General features: G+C 38.8%; 1 protein-coding gene across 1 annotated transcript; it reads left to right on the top strand.

Annotated features, from left to right (window-relative positions):
• The first annotated feature begins 2,310 nt into the window (after positions 1-2,310).
• NMBR (neuromedin B receptor) lies at positions 2,311-13,137 on the top strand. Its single transcript, XM_040965450.1, has 3 exons — positions 2,311-2,800; positions 9,355-9,703; positions 12,699-13,137. The coding sequence occupies exons 1-3, from the start codon at positions 2,379-2,381 to the stop codon at positions 13,098-13,100; spliced, it is 1,173 nt and encodes a 390-aa protein (XP_040821384.1). The 5' UTR covers positions 2,311-2,378; the 3' UTR covers positions 13,101-13,137.
• The last annotated feature ends 974 nt before the right edge of the window (positions 13,138-14,111 follow it).

The raw sequence follows: 14,111 nt of genomic DNA, 5'->3' as shown, positions 1-14,111 counted from the left end.
ACAATTTCTTTACTCAGTCATCAGCTGATGGACATTGGGATGATTCCATATCTTAGATATTGAGCTAGTGAACATGAAGTAGATTACCAAGAAGTTGCCTTCCTTGTCTAACTCAACAATGATAATGAAACACTATTCTTGGTGAGAATATCTAAAAGTGTTGCTTCACTGGCGAATGACTTTGCCCATGTGCATACTTTATCAGTTTTTGACTAGATCATTGATAATGTTTTTATTATTTTCCTTGTTACTGTATCATTTAATCCTTTAGTAACTATAAACCAGCTAAATGGTTATAGTAGTGAGAAAGAATGTTATTTAGCTGACTCCAGAACTGGGTTATAATTATGGGTAATTGATTTAAAGCTCAAATTGTTTGGACAATTATTTCATTGTTAGTGATATCCTGTTTGAAATATTGCATAATCGGTATGCTTTTGGTGTAGCAAATAAAATGTCCCCTGGAATCCTTGCATCCTATAATGCTATGTCTGGGCTTTGGCTCTGGTTTTCTTTCCAATCTTACCTTCCTGTTAATGCACATGCTAGAACGTAGCAGTTCCGGTAGCTGGTGCATGGCACTCGTGTGGGAGACCTGACTGAGTTCCAAGCTCTTGGCGTTGGTGTTGGCCAACCTTGTCTATTGTGGACATTTGGGCAGTGAGCCATAGGATTCATGATCTCTCTCTCGCCGTTTCTGTCTCTGTCTTCCAAATGACTTACCAGCTAAGTCATTTTAAGATGGAGTATCATATGTTTATTAAGTCTATACTGAGACTTAACATGGCTCAGTCACAGGTGTAAGTTTGTTCGGCTTTAACAGATATCTCAAACCAGTTTCTAAAAGCAAAATATGCACAATCCCATTTGGAAAATTTTTAGTTTTTATTAAAACTGAGCATATCCAAACACTGTGAGCTAGCAAATCCACAGCTAGGATTTGTTCAAATGCGCATCTAAAGACACGCACAAGAATATTCAGGAAAATACAATCTACACAGGTTAAAAATTTAAACTATCAAAATGTCAACATTAGAATGGCTAAATAAACAATGAGATGTTGGCAGAACAATTCTTCTACAGCAGTAAAAATCATACGTATAATCTCAAACCCATGGAGGAAAGATCTCAGCGGCATAAACTCAGTTTAACCTTATCATTTCCCATGTGCGGGTATTGAGGTCCAGGTGTTGCAAGATTTCCTAGAAGAGTTGAGAGGAAAATTTAGGCCTGCTAACTTGGGGTCTAGACCTGCTGCTATCCTGCTGTGTAGGAGGAAATGTCTGAATAGGTGAGGCTCCTTATGAAGAATTAAACATCTTTACTGTGGTCTAGTTCCTGGGGAATGGAATCTGGAACAGCTATTTAAACAATCGGTCATAGTGGTGAGTGAAAGAAGCTAGACACCAGTGTCCACCCGTGTCCATTCCACTCCTGTTCAGAGCAGTCAGTAATCTAAAGAGCAACATGCCAGGGGTAGTTCCTCTGGACCGGAGAGGCTGCTTAGCGGGTAGTTCTGATTGGTGGCCCAAACTGAGCAGTACATTTCAGAAATGTGTGCTTTATTCATGCTATATTTCAGAAGAGATTGGGCGCGTTCAGGGTGGTATGGCCGTAGACTCATGCTATATTTCAATAAAATAATGCCCCGAAGAGATATACCAACTGTGGAAAGACTTTTCCGCATTTGGGATAGTGAATGGAAGACGCCTGGAGAAAGAATTCCATTCATTTCCTTTGGTCTTTGTCATTCACTTTCTTTACTCATTTAACATCTCCCAAATCCTCTCAAACTTCTTGCCTGGGGCTCCTCCCGCTAGGAGGCGGGCGAAGCTGGGAGCGTAGAGGGACGGGGGGGTGCGGGGTGGGGGAACGGGGGAGAGAAATCAGTGTCCCTTAAAGTCCACACAGTACAGCAGAGGCTGCAAAATGCTTAAGACTCCAGAAAATCTCCCGCGATTCAGCAGCGAAGGGCTGGGCAGCGCCTGGGCCACTTAGGCTGCTGCCCTCCCAGTCCCGGGCAGGTGCTTCTGAGAACATCAGAGGGATAGAGCCTCGTTTTGCAGAGGACTGGTCTCTGTTGGCTGTCAAAAAGAATACATCACCTACGGAACTGAGACGCAGCTGCCTCGCCTCTCCCCTGTCCCGTTTCGAATTCGGAGCTAGCAGGAGCGCATGCACCCTTTCCTGTGTAGAGACCCTGTCTGTGCGGGCTGCTGCCAAATCCCTGTCCTCCTCGGGACTCAGCTGGTGCAACTTTCCCGTGGTCCTAAACCTGCGGAGGCCGGAGAAAATCTGGTGACCAACTCGTGAGCATTGCATTTTGCAGGACACCTGAGCTCAGGACAACTCTAACTCAGTCTTCCGCAGAGCAGACCATGCCCCCGATGTCCACTTCCAACCTCTCTCTGAGCCTCGGCGAGAATCAGAGCTGTCTCTTTCCCGAGGTGTGGGAAAGGGATCTCCCGCCTGCCTCGGACCGATCCCCCGCCGAGCTGGTGATCCGCGGCGTGATTCCGTCCCTCTACTTGCTCATTATCACGGTGGGCTTGCTGGGCAACATCCTGCTGGTGAAGATCTTCATCACCAACAGCGCCATGAGGAGCGTCCCCAATATCTTCATCTCCAACCTGGCGGCAGGCGACTTGCTGCTGCTGCTCACCTGCGTCCCGGTGGACGCCTCACGCTACTTCTTCGACCAGTGGATGTTCGGCAAGGTGGGCTGCAAATTGATCCCGGCCATCCAACTCACCTCGGTGGGCGTGTCCGTGTTCACCCTCACTGCCCTCAGCGCGGACAGGTGAGAGTCCAGGCAGCCCTCCACAGGGCGGAAAGGAAGGTCTGGGGCAGGTGGTGAGGCGAGTAGAGCAGGAGTCTGGAGTGCCCCGTGGAGCAGCAGCGAGGGGAGAAAGGAGAAGCAAAGGAGAGGAACAGACTGTATCTGGGAAGTGGATTAAAAAGGGACTGGGGTTTGAAGCCTAAAATAACGTAAGAAAATTCTTTGAAGATAATTAAATTGCATTAGTTTGAAATTAGTTTTGCAATTGCATACCCTAGATCTATACCCCACATTGGGAACTTTATTGTATATTTCACAGAAAAGCTATGGAATAAACACTGAAAATTATGATTATCTAGTAGAAGTTTTATGTGTGCTTAAGCCTTATTTTCTTTATTCAGTAGGGTAACAATCTTATAGGTGAAATGTTTGTGTTAACCAAATACTTAATTTGGGGGGCGGGGTTGATTCCAAGAACAAGCCAGATGTAAACACCTCTTTTCAAGAGGACTGAGTGCAACAGCTAGCATCTTCCCCGCAGGATTTTTCAATGCAGGAGGTGTCTGCTCCAGCAGTATGTTGGAGAGCGTCTGGAAGCCTACACAAGTCAGATTTTCGAAAAATCAGATGTGGGCTCCTGCAACCTGTCCCATCTTGTTGATAACAATATTTCTATTTTACATATAAGAAAAATGCTGCCTATGGTAGTGTGTTTTTGCTATTCAATCATTTTTTCTCCAAGACGCAAGGTCAGCATCCAGATGCTATAGACCTCCAGCCTGGCTGGGATCCTGCATTCTTACTTACAGTGTACTGCAAAGGTCTCAGATCAATGACAGTGGTGTTGTATAGCATCAGATGGTATAGTGCCCCTCATACGCTGTATAAAGTTCTTCTTTCTAAAGAGACAAGCAAGAGAAACCAGCTAGAAAAGTTTGGGATCACTGAATAAATGATATTTAATTTATTGGATTGAAATATAGCAACTTTTACTAAAAATAAGCCATGTAATTCACATTTAAAAAACAAGACGATCAAATGTGGACCTTACAATTCATCTTGTGTCTATGATTATATAAAAATTACAACTGGGCACTTGTTATGGAGAGCAAAATGTCCTCTTGGAACTGGCAACTAGAGTTTTTAGAAGAACTTATGACTCATATTTGGTGAAAGTATGGGTCAACTTTTGTTTTTTCCTAATCCTGGTTTCTTCTTTTTTATTTCTGTTGTAAGTTGTCTATATCATTATTTCTAAGCTGCCTTAAATCCTTCTGAGCAAACTGAACATGAACAAGAACAGTCCTGGCCCAAGTAAAAGAGTTGAATCACATTTCTTTGTCATTGTTATGGAAATATTCATGCTATACTCACAAAATTCACCATATGTGTAGTAAATAGCAAAAAGACTCAGGAAATATGTGAAATTTAGCATTTTCTTCTGACCTTGGAAGATAATTACCCAGAGCAAACAGCTGAGAAAATTGGTGTGAAATAAACTCAAGGCTTGGGTCTTGACACTAGTGTTACATTCCAAAACTGAAACCATTATGACAGGAATTGTGACTATTACTACAGGCAATCTTTAGGTTTTGTTAGAATAGTTTAGCAGATATTTTTTAACCTTATACTTAAAATAGGCGCTATGAGTAGAAGTTGTTAAACTTAAGACGCCAGGTTTTAATTTGATATTTAAGGACAATTTTTAAAGATTATTGTAAAGGTGTGTTATAAACGAAATGAGGTACTTAATTTACACAAAGGACAGAATTGTACTTTTTGAGATATACTACATAAACTACATGTAAATCTTCCAATTTGAAATGTATACAATGACTCTCAGTTCCTAATAGAATATTGTCTTTCCTTCAAAAAAGGTTCTTATCAATTCCAAAATAAGAGTATAATAATGAATAGTGGGAAATATAATATGTTTATTAATAATTTAATATATAAATTAAAGAGGAAAGTGAACATCATCTTAATTATCTATGGTAAGTTGCTTATCTAAATATCTTAAGTCAGGCTCCTATTCCCTGGGGGAAATTAGACCAAATGATAAGGTTAAACTCTTTGATCTGTATGGTACTAAATAAGAAACTTTACACACTTAGAATATGTAAAAAGAAGATTTGATATAAAAGAGATTTTTATAATATTATTATAGCATACTAACATTTGCAAGTATATCTGGAAAAAGATGTATTTCCTGACTTGAGGTAGTAAGCAAGAAGACCATAACCCATGATCTGCTTGAAAAACATTTATAATTACTTTTGCTGCAAATAAGAGAATTTAGTTAGAATTATAAATGATATGTCCTCTGATTTGATAGTCTTTTTCTTTTACAAATTTCTAGGTGACTCTGAAGATGGATGCATTGTGGACAGCATAGGAGTAGACTCCTCCTTCACTTCTCTCTAGCATTTACAAAGTCCAATTTCTAATAACACCATTCTCCTCTATTCCTCCACAATCGTTCCTTGTTGTTCAGGCCATATTTTCCTTGGTAGTCCAACAACCATTTACTGAGTAGCTAATCATGTTATGCACAAGTGATGCTATGCATGAAATGTACAATAATGAGTAAAACTTCACCTGTTGCAATTTAATTTACACTTGACTCTTTATTGGACTCTTTATTGACTCTTTATTTGAAGGTGATTATTGGCCTATTCCTTGCTTGAGGAGATAAATGAAAGTTTGTAAGAAAAGCAAGAGACGAACTGGGGTAGTGTAATCAGAAAGTTTTGTACTGTTATTTCCTTTTGCTTTCTGTCCATCACTGGTTAGTGTGCAATACATTCTTTGATGTTTCAAAGCTATGTTTAAAACTAACAAGGATGCATTAATGATCTCTTATTTTTTGTCTATGATTTCTGGTTTGGTAGAATCTACAATGCTGTGCTTTTGCTAAATGTATATGGTTTAGGAACTTTTCCTGGGATCTTTTCTCAAAGGAAGTAGTTTAGGACACCCTCTATTAAAAATGCTTGCCCTGTCCTCTGCATGCACTCTCGTTAAGTTGTATGCCCTAAACCAAGAAGGCTCTATCTTCTGTTAGAAATCTTATTGTAATGAGAGTTTTATAATTTTAATTACTATTTCAAGTTTCTGAATATCCTTTACTGTTACAGAGTGTCTGTGATAGTCTGAATGTTTGCCTTTCTTCAAAATTCTTAACTTAGAACCCTAACCTCCAAGGTGCTGGTATTAAGGTGGTATTTGAAGGTGATTAAGTCATGAGAGAGGAGACTTCATGAATGCGACTAGAGCCGTTGAGTTAGAGATGCTAGAGAAACCCCTTGCCTTTCCTGCCATGTGGGGAAATAGTGACAGAGCATCGCCATGGTGAGTCTGCCAGACCTTGAGCTTGAATGTCTTGGGCTTCAGAATCGTGCTAAGTTTGTGCTCTTTGTGAGTCACTTGGTCTGTGATATTTTATTGCAGCAGTCTTGATATGCAAAGACAGCTCCTCTGTCATGGTATGTGCTCAGTTCTCAGGTGGAGAACTGCAATTTTCTTTTTTACCTTTAACTATATGCAATAAAGTTCAAAATATGCTTTGAATTTTCAATAATCAATCTACTCATAGTGATAATTTCTCTTCACTTTCATCCACATAAAATATCTTCAGCAGTTTTTTAGTACTTTGTTATGAAATATGATTTATCAGTCAATAATTAACTTTGTAGGCGATATTAAAGTGCAGACACTAAGTAAACAAATGGCACCCGGAACGATGCCAGCAAAAGAAGATTCATTTATTGGCGTCATAAATAATGTGGAAAGACTATAAACATAAATCAATGAGATGCTATAAAAAGATGAATGTTTAGAAAACAGGAAACAATTTCAAGAAAAGGAAAACAGGATAACAGACAGAAGAAAAAAATCCAGAAAAAGAGATGGAAATCAGAACTAACAATACATTGGAAGGTAAAACAATAAAAAAAATGAAGAAAATGGAAATCTGAGATTAAAATTTTAGGTTATTGAAGTTATTCAGGAAAGTTAAATGAAAACTTTCAAAATTAAATTCAGATACATGGAAATTACATAAATTAAAAAATGAATAGATACTAATTCTAGGAAAAGCAGATGCAATATCAGAAAAAGAACATCACCAGAAAGATCATGGTAGCATAAGACTCAATATGCCAGTCACAATCATCTGTGTTAGATAAACTCAATATAAATTACTAAACTGAAATGAAATGAGTCAGCAAATGATAGAGTGATTTGTACATCAATGCTTATTGTAGCTAAATTCACAATAGCTTAGAAATGGAATCAATCCAGATGTTACAGTTGATGATTGGGTAAAAAAAATGTGGTGTATTTAATGACTATGGAATACTACTCAGCCATTAAAAGAGAATAAAATCTTGTCTTTTTGCAACAAAATGGATGCAACTAGAAACCATTAGATTGGTGAAATAATCAAGTCCCCAAAAGACAAATATCATGTTTTCCATGGTCTTTGGTAATTAATACAGAGTAAAAAAAATGCAGTGTGTATGAATAAAATTGGAACTTTTATTTTAACATTTTTATTTTTATTTGAGTTGCAGACAGAGGAGACAGACTGAAAGAGAGAAAGAGCACCCTTTCATTTGCTGCTTCATTCCCCAAATGGCTGCAATGACCAGAGAGCTGTGCCAATTCAAAGGTGGCATACAGGAGCTTCCTCTGGGTCTCCCACCTGGGTGCTGGGACCACAGAACTGGAATCACCCTCTGGATTGGAAGTAGAACAGCTGGTATTCAAACTCAACTCCGTACAGCATGTTGATGCAGTCAGAGGCCTGGACTACTGTGCCATTGTGCTGGCCCTGAAACTGATAGTTTTAGACTTGACTATTGCCTATAGCTTTTGTCTAAACTCTTGAGGAATGATGTTTTTATTTTCCCAATTGCTATTTTTTGAATTCTTTACCAATGGCGTGGTAAGCATGTGAAGTTAGCTGAATGTATACAATTTTTAAAAAAGTAATAAACAAGCAAAAAAGAAAGAAGAGGAGGAAGGATGGGGAACACGGGCAGGAAGACGGATAGGGCAGGGAGAGTGACTATACTCCAAAGACATATTGTGAAATACATGAAATTAGCTCACCTTAAAAAAATCGATTTTTTAATTCTTTATTTTTTTTTTCCTGGAAAGTCAGATGCACAGAGAGGCAGAAAGACCGAGAAGAAGATCTTCTGTCTGCTGATTCACTCTCCAAGTGGCTGCAATGGCAGGAGCTTTACCGATTACAAGTCAGGAGTCAGGAGCCTCCTTGGGGTCTCCCACACGGGTGCTGGGTCCAAAGGCTTTGAGTCGTCCTTGACTGCTTTCCCAGGCCACATGCGAGGAGCTGGACGGGAAGCTATTGCACAGGGTCCTAAAATTGAATTTAAAAAAAATTATTATATTAGAACATTTGGGATAGGGAATGGAGGTTATATAAAACATAAATATTTCCAGTTGCCATAAAGGGATGTCAATCTGCATGTTTAAGAAGCTAGAACAGTGTTGGAAGCATATTTCTGTAAGAAACATGGAGGTAATGCTCTGAGATTTATTTTAGTAAAGGAGTGGAAAATGAATTGAAACATGGAATTTTGCCTTTATTTGCAGTGATGTTCTTATTTTTCTGATTAACACAGACACATTAATCTGATTAAACAATAACAAAAAAGTAGGGGCTGTAGTTATAGTTTGATATTTTTCCATCTTCTGTATATGCAATTGCAATGTATAGGGAAGGCAACAACTATCGTGAGAGATCCAGGTAAATGTCATGAGATGGACTATTTTATTTCATTTGCTTTGGAGGCATTTTGAAAGTATCCTTCCTTAATTTACAGGTATTTCCGTGGAGTACTTCCGTATGTGAACTGTCCTTTCCCTGCAGATAGTCTGGAAATGGCACCTGCAAGAAGATGAGTCAGGAGTGCAGAGAGGGAAGAACAGAGAAAGAGAGAGGAAGAAAGAGAGCGGGAGAGAGAAAGAGAGGGAAATGGTACACTGTATACTATTTGGCTTACTGTTATTTCAGTTCTCATAGATATGTTAGAGACAAAACCTCAGTCTGGATTAGTCTGTGGGATTCATTAATATCCTTATGGAGAAAAAAAGAGTGTCACGTGTCTGGTTCAGAAGCTACAGAAGGGTACCAAGGTAAATTGGTAATATTATCCTGTTTTTTAAAATTTTTGTACTTTGTAGCTATTGTGTGTTTATTAAATCACATTCATAGATTTCTGAAAAATAATAAGGTATTTTAAGATATTAATAATAAGGATATTTAATGAATGATGACACATGTAGTGTGTATAAATTTAGAAAATACTTGTGAAAAAGGTAAGCAAATGATCACTATTTGGTAAGCATCAATTTAAATGATTTCCTTCCTCTGCCCATCTTCTGTGTTAAAAAATGATGCAATGACTTACTTGTACACAGACATTGGAGACTTTAGGACTGGCCTTGGAAACACCCCAGGGAATAATGGGATGTTTATCCCTGAATTCCCAGACCTGCCCACTTCCTGGCTCTTTCAGTCACTTGAGACATGTTTGTCTTCCCAGGTACAGAGCCATCGTCAACCCCATGGACATTCAGACATCGGGCATGCTGCTGTGGACCAGTGTGAAAGCCGTGGGCATCTGGGTGGTCTCGGTGTTGTTGGCAGTCCCCGAGGCTGTGTTCTCTGAAGTGGCACGCATCGGTGGCTTGGATAACAACAGCTTCACAGCGTGTATTCCCTACCCTCAGACGGATGAATTACATCCCAAGATTCATTCAGTACTCATTTTCTTGGTCTATTTTCTCATACCACTTAGTATTATTAGTGTTTATTATTATCACATTGCAAAGACTTTAATTAAAAGTGCACATAATCTTCCTGGAGAATACAATGAGCATACCAAAAAGCAGGTAAGGTTAGTGGAGGGGTGTGCTGGGGGCGTAAGAGTTAGTGTTCTGTTTCATGGCTCTCGGTTCTGGAAGTGATGAGAACAGAGTTGCACCTGTGCTATACTTGCCTTAGCTAGAAGTGATCTAATATCTACTCATGCCACAGCTCTTCAAAGCCCCAGCTGGGTTTCATACAAGACCTATAATGACATCATTACGCAGTAATGGCTTTGCAGGGCCTTACTGTAGTGCAAATGTTATGCAAAGTACACAATAAGGCAGAACAATTTCGTATAGTAGGTTTACATGTATTTATCGGTCTTCTGCCATGAGACTACTCATGAGACTGGAAGAAGGAAAGGCCTGTGGGATACTGACTGTGCAATCTGGATGTGAGTCTTGGGTTGGATACTGGAGTAAGAGGCTCTGGAGTGAGGACAGCAGAAAAGGACTGAGAAAGATCAGAGGTGGGCCGGTGATAAAGCAATTTAAAACTTTCCTTCTAAAGATTATATGAATGTTGAATATCCCTATCTGATATCTTTGGACTCACAGTTCCATAGTTACTGGTTTTTCAGGTTTTGAAATGTTTGTTCAGACATACAATTGAGCACAACTAATCTGAAAATCTAAACTCCAAAATGATTTGCTCTTTGGGGGCTTGGGGACATTCTCAAGCTGTACTAATATAAAAACCCAAAATACACTGACTGTCCTTTTCTCCCTTATATATATATTTTTATTTCAAGTAATGAAAGAGAAACAAAAATCCTTATTTTGGGGGAAGTTTCTAGTTGCACATTTGTATACTCCCAGATTAGAGCTTCTATTAAAATGTTCTGAGGGCTGAGACAGGTCATGGGAGCCTGTTTTTAATTTGAAGGCCAACAAATTGAATCTTAGCTGGGTAATATTTGTTGAGATATGGATGGGATAATAGACTGTTGCCTTGTACATTTTATCAACTATACAGTTGCTACAAGTTTCTTGCAGGGAGAGTAAACAAAAGACTTAAAAATGTATCAGCTATTAAATGTGTTGTTAGTTAAATTAACAAATTTGCTATTTAAGTATATGATGCCATTAAAGCAAAACGTCTAGGTCCTAGGATCATGTCTACAATCAGTTATTTAATTGGGAGCCCTTTGATTCAATTTCTATTGTGATTTGGATATGTGACTGTTGGCTTTGCTATCTAACGTTGAATTTCTTGTGCACATACAAGTTTCTGCTGTACTTGGTTCTGCTTCGCTTTGTTGGATAACTGTAAACTCCGATGGGCCACTGGCTCTCGATATTTACCAAAAGGCAGTCTCAGTGTCAACACCTTGGCTGTGCACTTGAGTCTTCAAGCGTACAGTTTGCCTTTGACCTCTTTCATACTGCCAGGCTGCCTAACTCATGGCACCAGAAAACATACAGAGTACCGTGTGAGGATATTTCACAAGGTGATGAAAAATTCACATTATGTTTTCAAAATAGTTTCACATCAAAATGGTACCTATCCTTTCATTCTATTTTTCCATGAATTTTTAAATATCCTCACAATCTGTGTCTTGAGCTATGCTCCTCCTAAATTGCACCCTTTTTTTTGCCTTCTCCAACACCAACTAAGATTGCTTTCCAATAATAATTATATTCCAATTCTTCACTATTTTGTGGAAATTCTGATTGATGAACAAGGGTATAGCTCAGAAAATATTATGATCCCAGCCATCATTTTTTTAAATAAAATGTCTTCATGTTCCCATTGTTGTATAAAATTGCCTTTCAAACAGAAACAAATTAATCTTTTTAAAAAAGCAGATTAGACAAATATAAATTAAATCTTGTAATGTAGGTGTTAGGAAATTAATTTTATATTAAAATATATGTCCATATTTGATTTTCCTACTTATCATATTTTGAAAACCTTTTTAATGAAAATATGCATAACATCAAATGCTATGAAAAAGAAAAACATTTGTAAAGGTGACAATAATACTATTTATTTAACACTTATATGCTTTTATATGAATCAACAGTTTACATAGCAAATTCATTTTTTTGTGAATTAAAAATTAAAAATTTCAGGTTGCTTCATTAAATTTATATTTTTTATTTAAAACAGCTTAGAGTAGGCATTTAGCCTGAAGAGTTAAGTCACATAGCTGGCTTCTGCCAGCACACAGGAGCTCTGGAACGTGTTCCTGCTTCTAGGCGCCAAGCCCAGCCCAAACTCACCCATTGTGGGTATTTGGGGAGGGATCAGTGGATGGGAGCTTTTTCCCCTCTGTTTATGTTTCTCTGCCTTTCAAATAAAGAGAAAACAATTATATGCATATATATATATTATATATACATATCTTTAAGATTTATTTCTTCTTTATTGGAAAGTTGGATATACTTAAAGGAGGAGAGAGAGAGGCTCTTCTGTCTGTTGATCCAGTCCCTAAGTGCCTGAAACAGCCAGAGCTGAGCCGATCCAAAGCCAGGAGCTTGGAACCTCCTCCGGGTCCCCCACCAGGGTGTAGGGTACCAAGGTTTTGGGTCATCCTGGGCTGCTCTCCAGGCCACAAGCAGGGAACTGGATGGGAAATGGGGCTGCCGGGATTAGAACTGGCACTCACATGGGATCCCGGCTTGTGGCTTGTGCAAGAGGAGGACTTTAGCTACTAGGTAAGAAAAAAGCTGGGGGGATGCCTGCACCCCGGGTAGATGATTAGTGCTCCTGCCACCACACTGGCCCCCAAATAAGACAATTTTTAAAGACACAATTCACATGCATATAAATCCATTTGGTAATGACTCACTGCCTAAATTATATTGTTTTAAATGAAACCAGTGCAGTGATGAAGATAAACTTTTTTCAAACTGTTATCACTTTGATGAAGAGAAGAAAAAATCATCTACTTCGGGTGCATTGTTTATACTATGGCTTCAACTCCTTGTGTGGTGCGCTGAGTTTTGTTTGTGGCTGCCTCCATTTTCATTTTAACCAGTGTTTTTATATTAACCACTGTTCTTACATTTGCAGATGGAAACACGCAAACGCCTGGCTAAGATTGTCCTGGTCTTTGTGGGATGCTTTGTCTTCTGTTGGTTTCCAAATCATATCCTCTACATGTATCGATCTTTCAACTATAAGGAGATTGACCCATCTTTGGGACACATGATTGTCACCTTAATTGCTAGGGTTCTGAGTTTTTGCAACTCTTGTGTCAATCCATTTGCTCTTTATCTACTCAGTGAAAGCTTTAGGAAGCATTTCAACAGCCAGCTCCGTTGCGGGAGGAAGCCCTTTCCAGAAAGATCAACCAGCTACCTACTCAGCTCTTCTGCGGTGCGCATGACTTCTCTGAAAAGCAATGCTAAGAACATGGTGACCAGTTCTGATTTAGTAAATGGGCACACCACGAAGCAGGAAATGACATTGTGAGTTTGGATGTTCAACTGACTACCTGCAAAGAACTTAGAGCTTTTTCTGTTCCTGGTGAGCATGGAGGAACTAAATACTTGCCCATTCTTATTTAGGTAACTCCTTAAAGAGTTTGTTGTTTGACTCAGAACAGGCAAGACAAACGTTTTTCTCTGAGAAGGACTGTATGGTGCAGGTACTGGGCTGCAGCATGGTAAACCATCTGTTGCAACGCCTGCACCCCATGAAGGAATACTGTTGGAAGCCTAGCTGCTTCACTTCCTATCCAGTTCCTGCTAACGCATCCGGGACAACAGCAGATGCTAGCTCCATTGATGTAAGTCTCTGTTGGAAGAAAATCACACACACACACACACAACAATTCAAAGAATAGAATTAAGCAGAAGTCAGTGACTGATACTCATTGTGATTTTTTGTGCTTTGTGTGATTAATCATAATTCACAGAAATAGCCCATTTGTGTACTTTTAAAACTATGTATGTGAGAAGAGTGCTGGAATTTGTATTTGTAAACTATATATACAAATATGACGTATGCTCTGAATGTAGAATAAGTACATGTTCCAAGCTGCATAACTCCGGTTCAGACATTTACAGGACCTTCTTTGTGTACAAGTCCTTGGTTACTTGCATAATTCTGTACGGATATAAAGATTTGGGTAATTCTGATGAACTGAACCATCTACTCGTTTTTTTCTTTCAATAGTCAACTGACAACTTAGTAAGGTTTCACTGAGGAAGTTTTTCTCTGCATGACAGCCCAATCTTTGAACAAAAGAGTCTTTGATTTTTTTTCAGCACAAGACAAACCTCATCTTGATTAAATCATAGAAGCTACTACCATGATGCATCACACGTGTAATTTTGATTTTAAATCAATGTCTTTCATATGCTTTTCTGTTCCAAATCCTCTGAGAAGGTTCGTTTAATGTAAGAAGATTTTTCTTAAATTTTGCTTACTCATATTCAATTGTACATAGCAATACGAAAAATAAACACAAGCAAATTGTTC

Source organism: Ochotona curzoniae, unplaced genomic scaffold (assembly GCF_017591425.1).
Source record: "Ochotona curzoniae isolate NIBS_2020 unplaced genomic scaffold, NIBS_Ocur_1.0 scaffold_3890, whole genome shotgun sequence".
Lineage (NCBI taxonomy): Eukaryota > Metazoa > Chordata > Mammalia > Lagomorpha > Ochotonidae > Ochotona > Ochotona curzoniae.
The sequence above is the reverse complement of the archived record's forward strand: the minus strand, read 5'-3'. Positions and strand labels throughout refer to the sequence as shown.

Bases quoted from the DNA above. Each gene is read 5' to 3' on its own strand.
- NMBR (XM_040965450.1), top strand. From the start codon at position 2,379: ATGCCCCCGATGTCCACTTCCAACCTCTCTCTGAGCCTCGGCGAGAAT. The intron at 2,801-9,354 runs GTGAGAGTCCAG...TTGTCTTCCCAG, and splicing joins ACTGCCCTCAGCGCGGACAG to GTACAGAGCCATCGTCAACC. The intron at 9,704-12,698 runs GTAAGGTTAGTG...TTACATTTGCAG, and splicing joins ATGAGCATACCAAAAAGCAG to ATGGAAACACGCAAACGCCT.